At 46.8% G+C, this 15520-nt stretch overlaps 1 protein-coding gene across 1 annotated transcript in view; it reads right to left on the minus strand.

Annotated features, from left to right (window-relative positions):
• Positions 1 to 1896: 1896 nt before the first annotated feature.
• ANTXR1 (ANTXR cell adhesion molecule 1) overlaps positions 1897 to 15520 on the minus strand; it is a 129120-nt gene continuing 115496 nt past the window's right edge. The window contains exon 18 of the mRNA XM_081922555.1: positions 1897 to 2784. Coding sequence (XP_081778681.1) covers positions 2518 to 2784 — 267 coding nt within the window. The 3' untranslated portion in view covers positions 1897 to 2517. The remainder of the gene's footprint in view (positions 2785 to 15520) is intronic.

The raw sequence follows: 15520 nt of genomic DNA on the forward strand, positions 1-15520 counted from the left end.
AATTTCCTTGCAACCTACCTTAGCAATGAAGGTGGACATGCCTTATGGCAGATATATGCGCAAGCATTCCCCCTGGACTGTGGCCTTGATCACTTGCAGTGAATGTCTATGGGAGCCCAAGGGAACCAAAGGCCACATTGATTTTCATGTCAGCAAGGGAGAGTGGAGTCGGCATATCGAAGTCACTGAAAGCAATGCAAGCTCAACGTGCTAAATGCTGACCAGATCCCGCCCGTCACCATTTTGAACAACTTTCGGATGCATAATTCTGCAGAAAGGTGTTAAAATCCTCCAGAAACATCAGGAGGTATGTTTTCCTTGGGGAAAACTGATCCTAACGATCACATGGGGCTGCATGAGTTTGCCCTTACTGATGCAATTACTTTATCTACTTTTAACATCTGTGTTACTAAGGCAGGTTGTCAGACATTTTACTACAGATAAAGTACATACATTTGCAGGACTGGAAAACTGAGTCAGCTCCCATTTATAAAGGGCAACGATGCAACCTGTGCATCTCCTGGGAGGCTCAGTGTTATTGCACATTTTGATATTGCCCCAGCAAACTGCCGCACCCCCCGCTAACTAAGGCTAGTTTCCAGTGGGTGCCGCAACGTAACTGTCTTACAGCAAGTCAGGCCATTGGCTTACCTAGCCTAGCACCATCTACCTGGGCTCACAGTCGCTCTCTGGGCCCTTGCTCTGTCCTGTAATCCAAACACCTTGAGCTGGAAACAGCCTTGGACCTCCTGCCTGCAGATTCCATTGAAATCGGGCTCCTGCCCAGTCAAAGGCAGGCATGGAGGGCTCCTTGCATCAGTGGTGGAGGTGAGGTGTACAGAAATGCCAAGAGTAGGCAGGGAGGTATGAGGTGGCTGTGTGAATTGCCCCTTCAAAACGGAAACAAATCAACATAGATTTTGTAAAATAAGTACCGGAGGAAAAGAGTCTCACACCATGTTGAAGTCAATACATAATGAACTTTTTCAGGTGACACCCATGGAACCAATTCCCAGGAACCAATTCCAATTTGTAAGGGTCTGCAATCTTAGCTCCCCTCGACAACAGCAGTTCTATCCTGTTACGTGCTCTGGAATCCCTCTTTGACAGATCGCATCTGAGGCCAAGAATGGCTTTCCCATGGCCAAATACCGAGTCAGCAGAGGACATGAAACTCCAGTCACACCTCTCAGATCAGCATCCATCTCACTCTCCTTTCCAAAGTACTCTCTGAACACACATGAAGAGGGCAACTTAACATGGCTAAGCCAGAATGTAGTAGCTTTCGCTCAGTCTGGGCACCACTTGAGACCAGTTCAGCATGATGAAATCCACTAATAGAGCCTCCTTGAATTGACATCAACATATGGTTGTCAGAATCCATTTGAAAGTAACTACTAAAGGGGGAAAGTTGTCTAGTCTTTTTAAAACCATGGCGACTCAAGTCATTTCATCTCCTCTCCGCACACTTTTGCGTGAAACTCCCTTCCCTTCTGTTCCTCCTTCCCATGACTGATCTGTGTTGTTTTTCAAAGCCGGCCAACAGGAAGTGGATTCACTTAAACTGCCAACACACTTCCTAAAGGGTCCTTGCAGGGCCTGCCAGATGTATTGTTGGTGGTTTCCAGATCTCCCATGGAATCAACCACTTTGGGCTGCCCTTGGGTGTCCTGCAGATGCTCCTTTTGGAAATCTCACGGGCATGTGCCACAGAACTTCTGCCCCTTGCCTGGGCAAGGCCAGCTTCTCCACCCAGCGGCTGCATTTGCTCTGCTTCTTCACAGCATCTCAACTCCTCCTGTCAGCTGAGAACATGTCAAAGGCCATACAAAGGCCACTTTCTGCACTTCCATTGCAGGTTCGGACTGTATGACCTTCGGGGTCCCTTCCGTCCCTTCCGACTCTACAATTCTGTGATTCTTCAAAGGCCAATGTGCTGACATTTCCTTTGCTTCCAGTCATCTGTTCTTCCTCTGAAACCATCAGACTTGAGTTCATTGCACCTACTGCCTTCCTTGTAGCAACATATCAAATCCAGGCGTGCTCAGGAATACCTTCCATGTGGCAATTCCAGCATGGGCTCCAGGGGCAGCCTTGGCTGCAAGGATTTCTGTGGCCCCAGCCATGCTGTTCTCCTGAGATCCCCACCACTCACCTGTGAGGGATGATCTACTCAACCTGACAGGAAGAGGATGACTTTCAGGTCAGTGGCTGGTAGTATCCTGAACGCACAGGGCTGTGGGCCGCATCCAGCGACTGTTTTGCATTTGCCGTCAGTCTTATTCTTTTAAAAGTGATGAATGGCAGAGATTTCTTCCGAACTGAACGCCAGGGATTTGAGCATTCCAGTCAACTGGGGGCATTAGAGGACTTTTTTTAAAAGAAGAAGAAGAAGAATTGAAAGGGGTTTGCTTGTCTCTTCACCCAGAATGTTAAGGCCACCTCTGAAATATTCTTGGTTTTACAGTACTGTTGAAAATGGCTTAAGAAAGGCTTCTGGGGGAGAGGGCAGGGTGTTTAGACAGAGGGCCGTGGAGGGGGGCGGGAAGGGGGTGGGGCCCGATTTGGGGGAGGAGCATGAGGAGGGGGAGGGAGAGGGGGGAGTGTGGAGGGCGGAGACGGGGTGGGAGGCGCTGGGGAGCTGGGTGGGGGAGGGGTGTAGATGGGGGCAGGGGGAGGGGGGTTGTAAATGGGGGCAGGGGGAGGGGGGTGGTAGGCGTTGTTGAGAGGGTACTTGGGGGGAGGCTGTGACGTCTTCACTCGGGTGAAATTAATGCAGCGACCCTGAAAGAAAAAGCAAACATGGAGTCACTCAGGATGGAGCTGAGAGAATTCACGCTGAGCACAGAATCGGAATAAAGTGCGGAATCTAGCTAGCCTGCTGCTTTCTAAAAAGGGTTTCTAGACCTCATGATGGTGAAGGTATGCTTGGAAGCATGTGAGCAAAGAACACCTGGAGAAACCCAAGTGCTGTAGGGACTGCTGAAGAAGACTTCCAGTGGTCCAGTGAGGTAGGGAATTAAGTGGCATGGATAACTGAGAACCAGTGTTGTGTAGTGGTTTAAGTGGGAGACGGGGGTTCAAATCTCCACTTGGCCATGAAGCTTATGGGGGGACCTTGGGGGCCAGCTGCCGCCTCTTAGCCTTGCCTACCTTGCAGGGTTGCTGTGGCGGCTAAAGGAGGAGGGGAAGAACAAGTATGACACCTTGAGATCCTTAGAGAAAAAGGTAGGACAGTGTAGTAAATAAATAACAGCCTCGCTCCCCTTCCTCAGAGGTAGAACAATGCTTGCTAAAAAAAAACCAAATTCAGCTTTCTAGTTGTTGTTCTTTCTTTTTTACATAATGGATGCTGGAGATTTTTCTTTTTTTTTTTGGTTGTATAGATCCTGCCAAGGCTGACAGGTACTAATAGCAAACACAGGTACCTATCTGTTTGGAAGGAAATGGGGCGACCCAAAAATAAGGGAGTGGTTTCTCCATATTTGTGGGACTCCCTGCATATGAATGAGCTTATACATTTGCAAATTAAAAGAACAGGGTTTTTTTTTTTAACCAAATTCAAAATGAGCTGACAAGACTCTCAAGGTCCCAAGACTTAGGGAATGCTGATGGCACTGGGGCATTTAGCGGGGCAAAAGGAGGGAACTTCTATAGCTCCTCACCTGGCACCGCAAAAAACACAGAGGCAGGCAGAGTCCAGAACAGCAGGAGGGCATCATGTTGGGCAGGGGTCTTGCCAAGTGCCGACCGCTACACTAAGAAACCCGTTTGATACCTATTAAAAGGATCACCTCTTTTCCAGGCTAAACCACACAATCAAATCTTAGTTTGTTGCTTCTCTGCACCTGGCCCCAGAGGCAGGGTTGGAACATGATTGAAAAACCTCAAAGATATGCACCCCCCCCCCAAATATGGAGCCTGTTTCTGGGATAGGATGTAGCAAACCATGGAACAAACACAGTCAAAGTTGCTGCTTGCCTCTTGGCTCAGATGGGTGGACAGCTTTATGCTACGCTGGGTGACGTTTATAGGCGTTTGTGGACCAGAAAGAACAGGGAGCGGGCCTGTAATGGCATCTCTGGTGGGAAAAGGTGCAGAATGTGGTTGGATGTTAATGACCTGATGCTGACCCACAGCCACAAAATGCATCTTTAGCTGCCTATTTAAAATGGCGCTAAATTAGTCCACCTCTGCAATAAAGCAAACCCTGTAGTGTATCATTTCTCAAGCCAGTGGCACAAAGATGTGAACAAACTCATCTGCAGACATTTTGGACTTTGCCTGCCATCAGCCGCAGCAAGCAAGCAAGCAAGCAAGCCAGCCAGGGCTGAGAGGAGCTGATAATCCAAAACATCGGAATGGCACCAGGTTAGGGAAGGGTGACAGAGAAAGAGAAAAAGAAAAAGATTAAGCAAATTCATGAAGGAGAGGGTGGTCAGTGGCCATGGCTATGCTCAGCCTGCACAACTGGAAGCAGCAAGTGCTTCTGTCTACCAGTTTCTGGAAACCACAAGAGGGAAGAGTTGCCCTTGTGCTTGCAGGTTTGCCATGGGAACCTGGTTGGCCACCATGACAACAGGATGCCGGACTAGTTGGGCCACTGGCCAGAACTGGCAGACTCTTCTCATGTTAGAAATGGTGGGACTGAAGCTTATATTTCAGGGTGTCATAGAATCATAGAGTTGGAAGGGACTCAGGTGAAAAGGTAAAGGAAGCCTGGACAGTTAAGTCCAGTCAAAGGTGACTATGGGGTTGGGGCGCTCATCTCGCTTTCAGGCCGAGGGAGCCGGCGTTTGTCCACAGACAGCTTTCTGGGTCATGTGGCCAGCAGGACTAAACTGTTTCTGGAGCAATGGAACACCGTGACGGAAACCAAAGCGCATGGAAATGCCCTTTACCTTCCTGCCACAGTGGTACCTATTTATCTACTTGCACTGGCATGCTTTCGAACTGGCAGGTTGGCAGGAGCAGGGGCAGAGCAACGGGAGCTCACTCCGTCGCAGGGATTTGAACCGCCAACCCAAGAGGCTCAGTGGTTTAGACATAACAGTCTGTGTAGACATGAACTGAAAAATGTAATACGCCTCAGCAGCTGCAGTGTGAGAAATGGCAGGCGGGGCCCAGCGTGGCACCTCAGAGCTTTCGAACAGACATTTGCCTGTGTGCAAGCCAAGCCGTTCCCTTCCCTCTCTCCTCCTCCAGGAGGATCAGTCTATGGGGAGCTCAGCTGGCCAGGTGTGGCTCAGGAAAGGATTCCGCAGAGCACCCAACCCTGCGTTAAAAGGCTGTTTCCATTCCACTGCCTCCCGAATCGAAGCATCAGCCTATGCTGGGGTCATTGTAAATCAAAGCACATTATCTGGACTCGGCTGCAATGGTTTGATTCATTGTCCCTGGGCCTTAGCTGGGGTGGGTGTGAGTTGTCTTTCATGTCTCCCCTTTCCAGCTGACAGCAGGACATACTTTTATACGTAGTAAATCAGGAGGGGGAAAAGACATTACAAGCTCAGACAGATTAGACAGAGGTCAGTTTGTGGGGGTGGGGAGGGATCCACACCTTTTCTCCTACTAGCTAGCCGGCGAAGAAATAATTCCTTACAGCTTTCAAGAAACATCTGCCTGAGACTCAAAGCATTCCGTGAAGGAAAGGCCCTGCTTAGAGAATAGAAACAAGGCCAACCTTCTCCAACCTGGTGCCCTACAGATGTTTTAGACTACTACTGCCACCAGCCCCAGGAAAGGAGAGAACAGAGGAGGGAGCCCTTAATTTTTCAGATAGGAGCCTGTTTTGGGAATGCTTCCTTTTGGGGGGAAACAGCAGACCACCCCACCTAGATTAAACACATTTTTAGGTTGGGATGCCAATCTCAGGTAGCTATGGATATTTCCCCAAGGCTATTCTTGCCAACAAAGGTCTGTATCGTAAAAGCTATGGTTTTCCCAGTAGTGATGTATGGAAGTGAGAGCTGGACCATAAAGAAGGCAGATCGCCGAAGAATTGATGCTTTTGAATTATGGTGCTGGAGGAGACTCTTGAGAGTCCCATGGACTGCAAGAAGATCCAACCTCTCCATTCTGAAGGAAATCAGCCCTGAGTGCTCACTGGAAGGACAGATCCTGAAGCTGAGGCTCCAATACTTTGGCCACCTCATGAGAAGAGAAGACTCCCTGGAAAAGACCCTGATGTTGAGAAAGATGGAGGGCACAAGGAGAAGGGGGCGACAGAGGACGAGAGGGTTGGACGGTGTTCTTGAGGCTACCAGCAGGAGTTTGACCAAGCTGCGGGAGGTGGTGGAGGACAGGGGTGCCTGGCGTGCTCTGGTCCATGGGGTCATGAAGAGTCAGACACGACTAAACCACTAAACAACAACAACATTCTTAAGTAGCTAAGTCTGTTGCTCAGGTTGCCAGAAGATGCCCACAAGCACAAGTCCATCAAGGCAGCGACAGGAACTGGACAGCTTTAAATCCAACCAAACATTTCTCTTGACAAGGGAAATTTCCCTTTGAACATTGGTGAATCAAGCCAGCTGAGATGTTGTGAAACCCATCTGCTTCACTCTCACTTCAGCCAAGCACACCCATCTCAGATAAACTCAGCTATGGAGTGGGGCAGCAATACACTATTCCACATCATGCAATATCAGTGTGGATAAAAATAAATGATTTTTTAAATTTAAAAAATGGATTTTAAAAAATTTAAATCAGATTTTTTTTATTTAAATCCATTCTTTAAATTTAAATTGGATTTTTTAAAATAAAATGCTTTTGGAGGGAAAAAAATCTTTCTAAAGATAGTTTTATATTTAAGTTACATTATAGTCCAAAGGCTATTCATCAGGAAATAAGGATTTGTTTTAAGTTTTTCATGTGTGCTGAAACTCAGTCTAAGTTGGTTTTTAAGGAAATTCTTATTAAGGAAATGATTGTTTTTCTCCTTCCAATAAAGCACAGCAGAAAAGTTGCCCAAATATAAACAGTTAACTCGTTAAGCCTAACAATAATTTCATAATTATCTATGTATTTCTAATAGTATAACCAAATCAGTAATTTTTGATGTAACTGTAAAAACTACTCTGAAAATTTATTATTCCAAAAATAAAACCTTCATCTGATTGTCAATATTAAGATTATACCAGCAGGAATGTCTTTCTGTAAGAAAAATTGATTTAAATCAAGTCTTACTGATTAGTAATTTAAATCGTGATTTAAATCACAGCCTTTCCCAAGCCCTACAACTCTCACACATCTCGGTCAACACAGCTCATGCTTTCTAGCCACTCAGGAGTTGAAAACAGATGTCGGGGCTGAGCCCTGGCAAACCTCACTACAAATGACAAATTCGCCATTGCAAATTAAGCTTGACTCAAGTCAATATCTGGACTTCAAAGTCTGTGTTCTGGCATTTGGCTCTCAGAAGGTTTTGTAGCCAATATGGTAACAAAATTCAGACATTAATATTTCTACACAATACCACTGATTGTGCAAAACGATCCCAAGTTCTAAAGCTCTCTCAGCTTCAGAGCCTGGATTTTATTGTTGCTCTGCAGGCTCAGATTGCAGGTCTTAAAATTGTTTCAACACAGATTTCTGCGACTCGTATAAGTAAATGGTCAATCCAAAAACAGAGTTAAGTGCACTTTAGGGCCACTGAAATCATTGGGCCTGAATGAGCAGAACTGTGCTGGGAGCCCGGCTTGTGGGTTCAGTGATGCTTGAGGACTGAAAGTCAACCGCAACAAATTTTATGCAGCAGAAAAAACAACACGGAGATGTAAAGGCCTGTTGGAATGAATTGCTGCAGACTGAGTTGTGTTTAGGGAGTACAAATATCCTTTGGCACGTTTACAAGAGAGGAAGAAAGAAGCAGCTGGGAAGCGTGTGAGCTTTTTGGTGAAGGGGGAAGGTTTGTACCAAGCACACCCAACAGGCACTAGAAGAGGGAGACTCCACCGTGTGTAGCTCTGCGTGTGAACTGGGCAGCCGATGGCAATGCAGGGGCTGGCAGGCTGGACTGCAAAGGAAACCCCCTTGGGGCAGGGGGTTGGACTGGATGACCTTTGGGTACCTTCCAACTCCACAGTTCTATGATTCTAAGACTGTGCAGGAAGGAGCAGGCAGATTAGCCACTCCTATCAACACCGATTGGAAATATGCTGCCTGTTCAGATTTTGCATAGAAAGAGTTTGCTAAGTCCTGGCCATTGTGGGCTTGTAAAAAAGTAAAAAGCTCTCATTTGTTCAGGGTTAACTCTGCCTCTTGCTAGAGGAAGTTAAGAAGCAGCAGTTGCATTAGTCACCTGGATCAACACACACACACACACACACACACACACACACACACACAAACATTGCTTTTCCTGGCAGGGCTCCCGCAATGGAACTCAAGCGGCCTTGGACTATCACTCCTACAATATTTATTTTCTTTATTTATGTCCAAGTTTTTAATAATAAAAAAGACGGCGGCCAAGGGAAACGGAGCCAGAGATAAATAATGCTTAGGATTGCTTTGCCTGAAAAAGTATTCAGCTGGGGCAGTAAGAACGATGAAGTGGTCGCCTTCATTGATCCAACTGGAACCCAAGCAGAGCTGCAATCAAAATCTAATAAAGTGTTTATGGGGCATGGTTTTTCTTGGCAATCTTGCATCAGGGAAGCATATGAATCCCACTCCAACCCCCAACCCCCCGTTCGTTTTCCTGCCAATCCAGTGCCTTACGTGACCAGAGGGGACATTCTTCTGCAATTCAGTGGCTCACGTGACCAGAGGGACATTCTTCTGCAATTCTGACCCAAGAAGAAACGGGCAGCCTTTAAATTCACCAGAAGGATGTTAAAACAAACAGGGGTCTGAACAATCTGATAACAGGAAGCAGAAACGGAGGAGAGTGTGTGCTTCCTGGGCTGTGGCCACAAACAAGCCAATACTGGAAGAGATCAGCTCCCTTTGGCTAAACAAAATCCTGAAACAAGGAAGTGTCAGGATGTGCCCAAAATAAATCCCAGTCTCTTATTTAATTAAGAGACCCAGGACCATGCACAAGGTAATTGAAAGGGGAAACAGAGAGGCTCCAGGGTTCAGAACTTTATACAAAAATTAATCCAAGACCTCTGTGCTAATCCCACACAGCTGACCTTTGACCCTTTATACTATTCCAAACAAGCTGAGGTTGCTGCTGTTTTAGGATCAGCTCCAACACTCACTTTATGTAGAGAGAAGATACAGTTCTAAGCACAGGGAAGGAAAGTTCTGGCTGTGATGGCAAGAAAAACCTAGAGGAGAAATCCAACTCTGCTTTTCCCATAATCTAAGGCAAAATATTCGCCCCAAGCCCAATCAACATCCCAGAGTCATACATTGCTCGCCTCCCTGCTGGGGGATTTTGGTTTTTGTTTGAAGGGTTTTCCAGTGCAGTAACGAAGAATTCTCAGCACCTTGAATGAACTACAGTTCTTAAAATTTCTTGGCAAGAAGTCACGACAATCAAACTTGTATAAAATCAATTCATTCATATATGGCATGGATATCTAGGGTTGTTTCCAGATGGGCAGTGGCGAGCTACCACAGTTCCTCCACTGAAAGGCACAGCTTCAGAGCTGCAACCAAATTCCCGCACTCAGGAGTGGGTGCTTTTCCTGAGTTCTCCTCCTCTGTTCTGTCCACAGTAGTGGCTTGGCTATGTCGGCCAGTCAGTCCCTTCTCCCTCCTGTGGGCTTTTGCGGGAAATGGGGGAATTCCCCCACCTCCCGCAATAGCAGGGAGAAGGTCTGGGAGAAGTGCACAGGCTTGATTTCCCCCTCTGAAAACTAGGTGCGCCCTATAGAGCGAAAAATACGGTACTTCCCTACCCACCATAAAGTCCTGAAGTCTGTTGTGGCCATGCAGGCAAGTATCTGTTTACTTGTGTTGAAGCCACGGTTTGCTGTTCCATCTGAGGGCAACTCATGGCAAACAACCTATATCTTAGTGTTATCCATAAACAATTTGCCCCCCTTCTTTTTTCCTGCAGGAGGCCACATAGTGCCTGGAAAATCATACAACTGTAGAGTTGGGAGGGGACCCAAATCTTCATCTAGTCCAACTCCCTGCAGTGAAGGAATCATAGCTGTAGAATAAGGCTACCAGATTTTTTTCAAAGAATCCGGGGACCCTTTTTTTTTGAAAAGAGGGGGGGGAAAGTTATTTTTTAAAAAGCGTTTTTGTTTTTTTTGTTTTTAAAAAAGAAGTAATATCTTCTCTTCTGTGGTCTCCTCTGTCACGCGGCCTTTCTCTGGGCCCCAGCCTTGGAGTGCTGGCCGCTGTGGAGTAGGCTCAGGTCAGGCCTGGGCTCAGCCACATGTCCTTGCCCTCCCGGTGCTCTCCTACCTCTCCTCCTCAGCAGCAGTGGCGCGGCAAGGTCAGGGCTCCTCTCTTTTTTACCCTTCCTCTTTCTCTCTCTTCCTTCTCCTCTCCTCCTTCTCCCTGTGGCAGCTCCGGGGTTTTCCTGGCCCCAGCGCACCACTGGGCAGTTGGCTAGGCGCTCTTGCTCCCGGCTCGATTTGGGTCGCGGGGGGGGGGGGGGAGTCACTGGTTCTCCCAGTTGAAGTGCCTGGGCGTCCCTGGTTCCCCCTCGGCAGCGGCAGTCTCAGCAGCCCGGAGCCAGCCTGGTAGCGCAGTTGGTTCTGGCTGACTTCAGGAGCTGCTCGCTGCCGTGGCGCCCGCCATTTTGCCTCGATAGAAGTCTCCATATGATGTGTCTTGTGCCATTGAACCAATCACGCAACATTCATCCCTTACTAATAAATCTACAGCACTTAAAATATAAATCCGGGGACATTAAATGAAATCCGGGGACATATTTTGTCCGGGGACAGATTTGTAAATCTAGGGACTTTCCCTGGGAAACGGGGACATCTAGTAACAATACTGTAGAATCCCTGACAGATTCAACCTGTTTAAAAACTTCTAATGAAGGCGAGTCCACCACCTTCCAAGGAAGTCTCCTCCGCTCTCAAACAGCTCTTATTGTCAGAAAGTTCTTGCTAATATTTAGTCAGAATCTCCTTTCTTGCCATTGGAATCCATTGGTTCAGATCCCACCCTCTGGAGCGGCAGAAAACAAGCTTGCTCCACCTTCCATGTGGCAGCCCTTTGGGTATTTGAAGATGGCTCTCACATCGCCTCTTCTGCAGGCTAAATATACCCAACTCCTACTCGCCTTTTCCCATAGGTCTCCCCCCACACCCCCTCTCTCTCACGAAAGAGAGGCGGAGAGTCTTATGTGAAGGAAATTCCTTCCTCCTTCCACTTCTCCCTGCCAGGAGAAGGCTGTTTGGCCGCTGGCTCATTCTGGAAAGGGGGAGAGATCCTTCCACCCTCTTTTTTTTCCAGTTCTGCTACTGCTGGTCGCCAGCCAGGGCATGGGCACCCTTATTCCCTTCCTCGCCTGAATCCTGCAGAGGACCAGAACTGCTGAGCTCTTGATGAGAGCGCGAGAGAGAGAGCGGCTTCTGCCCATGGGGTGAGGAAGTTCCAGGAAAAGAGCTAACATTTGGATCATTTTTTCATTAATGGGAAATGGACCACAACAACAAAAGAGAAGAGACGCCGTTTCGAAACTCGGCAAAACTCTTGCCTTCAGAGAGCTCTTCCTAATGTTTATTTGGACTCTCCTTTCTGGTAACTTGAAGGCATTGGTTTGTGTCCTATCCTCCAGAGGCGCAGAAAACAAGCTGGCTCCCTCTTCCATGTGAGAGATCTGAAGATGGCTGTCATCTCTCCTCTCAGTCTTATCATTTCCAGGCTAAGCACCCTCAACTCTAACTAAACATACCCAAGAGCAAAGAGCTTCTGCCTGTGAAAGAACATAGCAGGGAAGAGTGAGCAATTCTGTGGTCCTGTCTCTTTCTGCTCCTTTAGGTGTGGCAGCCATGGCACCACATCCTTGGGGCAGCTATTTTGTGACTGGTGCCCATTGCAGTACCGTAGCATTCCCAATGTGATGCTCACTGGGCCAAAAACATTGGCCACTTCTGCCTCCGGTAAAGGGATGCTTCTGGCAGAATTGTTTATTGGAAGAACTGGTAAAGGTAAAGGTAAAGGGACCCGTGACCATTAGGTCCAGTCGTGACCGACTGGGGTTGCGGCGCTCATCTTGTTTTATTGGTCGAGGGAGCCGGCGTACAGCTTCCGGGTCATGTGGCCAGCATGACTAAGCTGCTTCTGGCGAACCAGAGCAGCGCACGGAAACACCATTTACCTTCCCGCCAGAGCGGTACCTATTGATCTACTTGCACTGATGTGCTTTCAAACTGCTAGGTTGGCAGGAGCAGGGACCGAGCAATGGGAGCTCACCCCGTCGCAGGGATTCGAACTGCTGACCCTCTGATCAGCAAGTCCCAGGCTCTGTGGTTTAACCCACAGCACCACCCGCGTCCCGGAAGAACTAGTGGCCCCAAGCAAATGATCTCTACACCCATCAGCTGTCAGGGAAAGTCTAAGGATTACGCCTGTGAGCAAAGTGGGTGGAAGCCATGTAGGAAGCAGGGGATATCTAAACAGAAGGGGCAAGTGATAAATTTTGGGGGCCACAGTGCCCCCTCCTCCCAGACACCAGTACAAGAAGCTCGCATTTTTAATTAACTCATCTATCTATCTATCTATCTATCTATCATCTATCTATCTATCATCTATCTATCTATATCTATCATCTATCTATCTATCATCTATCTATCTATCTATCTATCTATCTATCTATCTATCTATCTATCTATCTATCTATCTATCATCTATCTATCTATCATCTATCTATCTATCATCTATCTATCTATCTATCTATCTATCTATCTATCTATCTATCTATCATCTATCTATCTATCTTCTATCATCTATCATCTATATCTATCTATCTATCTATCTATCATCTATCTATCTATCTATCTATCTATCATCTATCTATCTATCTTCTATCATCTATCATCTATCATCTATATCTATCTATCTATCTATCTATCTATCTATCTATCCTAACTCAATTAATTTAGTGGAGCTTACTCTCAGGTAAGTATGCACAGGATTGCATCCTAAATGCATTTATTTATACACTGTGATTATCCATAGTGAGCTCAGTATATTTTGGCAGAGCTGCGGCCTTTTGAGTTATACGTTCTGCCTTATATTCGCCAAGGGTCTATATACCAACATACATATTATTTTAGTTGGAATAGTAAAAAAAGCCACATAATAGCTTTATTTAAGTGCACAAAAAAGAATTTAAAAGCCAAAGTCTCTGACTCACACAGATGGTTCTTTGCTCCTCAAGCAGGAATGAGTAATCAGAAGGGTTACTCTATCTATACAAACACAGCAGAATCAGGTTCCCAGGGAGGGGGTCTGTGGGCTGCTCCCCCCCCCCCATTCTGCTTTAACCCTAACAAACATTTCAATATATTTTCACAGCATCAGTAATAACCCTTACTAGCAACTCGGTGCATTTGTCATTTTATTAGCTAGTCAGATTTATGAGGCCTGAAATAAAAAATGTCATCCAGGTGTGACATAAATCGGTTTAATATCTCCTTTAACTAGAAGAAAAATTGGGGATTTTGCAGGTGCTGAAACAGAGTGGCTTAATCCCCGTCAGCAAATAAATTATTTCCTAATATTCCGTTCTCATTTTATAAAGCCAATCCCACACCAAGTGACCTCCTATGCACGCTCTGTTTTTCTCCCTTCACACAGGCATCCACTTTCAACAACAGAACTGTATGGTTGGAAGGGCATCCCAAAGGTCATCTAGTCCAACCCACTCCCTGCATTGCAGGAACTGAGCAAAGGCAGAGTGATACAAGGCCTGGGAATAGGCAGGGTGTGTGCCACAAGTCTTCAGCAGTGCAGGAAGGCTGCAGAATGCAACGCTCGGTGTAGCATGCAACTTCCAAAGAATCTCAGTTTTTAAAAAAGAAAAAAGCATGTCGTTAGTCCTCATGAGGAGATGCTTGGTGATGCCTGCTGAAACCTTAAGACTTGCTGAGTAAGGCTCAAGGGGCAGGATGAATTCCATAGCTGTATACAGCTTTGAAAAGGGCTAACACTGGATTTAGAAGGCTGATCGCCAAAGAATTGATGCTTTTGAATTCTGGTGCTGGAAGAGACTCTTGAGAGTCCCATGGACTGCAAGAAGATCAAACCTATCCATTCTGAAGGAAATCAGCCCTGAGTGCTCACTGGAAGGACAGATCCTGAAGCTGAGGCTCCAAGACTTTGGCCACCTCATGAGAAGAGAAGACTCCTGGAAAAGACCCTGATGCTGGGAAAGATGGAGGGCACAAGGAGAAGGGGACGACAGAGGACGAGATGGTTGGATAGTGTTCTCGAAGCTACCAGCATGAGTTTGACCAAACTGTGGGAGGCAGTGGAAGACAGGAGTGCCTGGCGTGCTCTGGTCCAGGGGGTCACAAAGAGTCGGACACGACTAAACGACTAAACAACAACAACAACAAACACTGGATTTGACCCATATAGTGGAGAATTATTGATGACTATGAGTTCATGGGTGCTATTAATATTAATAATACAACCTTCTTTATTAATAACCATTTTTTCATCCGCTTATGTGCCATCTGCATTAAATTGTTGCTGTTGTTGTTGTTGAAATAAAGGTGGAAGGAGGGGTGCAATCTTCTGACAGCTTTAAGTTTCCCTTAAGGCAAGTTTTTATGGTTGGCTAGTAAATTCCTTTAAAAACCATGTTTATGATGGAAATGCAAGACAAAACTATAAAATGCCACAAGCGGGCGCCACCATAATTAAAAGTGCCCCCCTCCCAAGTCCCCATTCCTGATAATGAGCTTTTTATATTAGGGGCAGGTTATACCTTTGGGGTGAAAACAGGACTCAATTAAGGGGGTGGGGGTGGAGAACACCCGCCATTTGGTCTATTATCTTGAACACAAAAATAACCTCATTAATGCAGGCAAAATTGCAAAACCTAGTCCCTTTAGAATGCGAGGAGACCACAGGAATCCCATGTGACCCGGCCTCCTCCAGAATGATTGGAAGCAGCTGGACGTGCTGGCAACCTCAGCCCGTTTCCAGATTTGACGCTGCGAAAAGAAAATTTCACAACCTCTTTTGTCTGCCCAAAATGAAGCTAGAAAACTTGTTTTAGCCTTTGCCTTGCAAATCAGTTAAAGCAAGTAGAGAACCATAGAGTTGGAAGGGACCACGAGGGTCATCTACCTGCCACGCAACGCAAGGAACAAGAACAATTAAGTCAGGTCCTGGTTGGGTGAGGAGAGCAGCTGGCTGAGCCTGCCTCCCAAGAGCCCCCCCAGGGATGACACCTTAGGCAGCGGTTCTCAACCTGTGGGTCCCCAGATGTTGTTGGACTACAACTCCCATCATCCCTGAGCTCTGGCCTTGCTAGCCAGGGGTGATGGGAGTTGTAGTTCAACAACATCTGGAGACCCACAGGTTGAGAAAGGCTGCCTTAGGGCCTGGAGCCTGGTGGTGGGACACTGAGCAGTTAGCAGAAGGG

Source organism: Podarcis melisellensis (assembly GCF_964234715.1).
Source record: "Podarcis melisellensis genome assembly, chromosome: 8".
NCBI lineage: Eukaryota > Metazoa > Chordata > Lepidosauria > Squamata > Lacertidae > Podarcis > Podarcis melisellensis.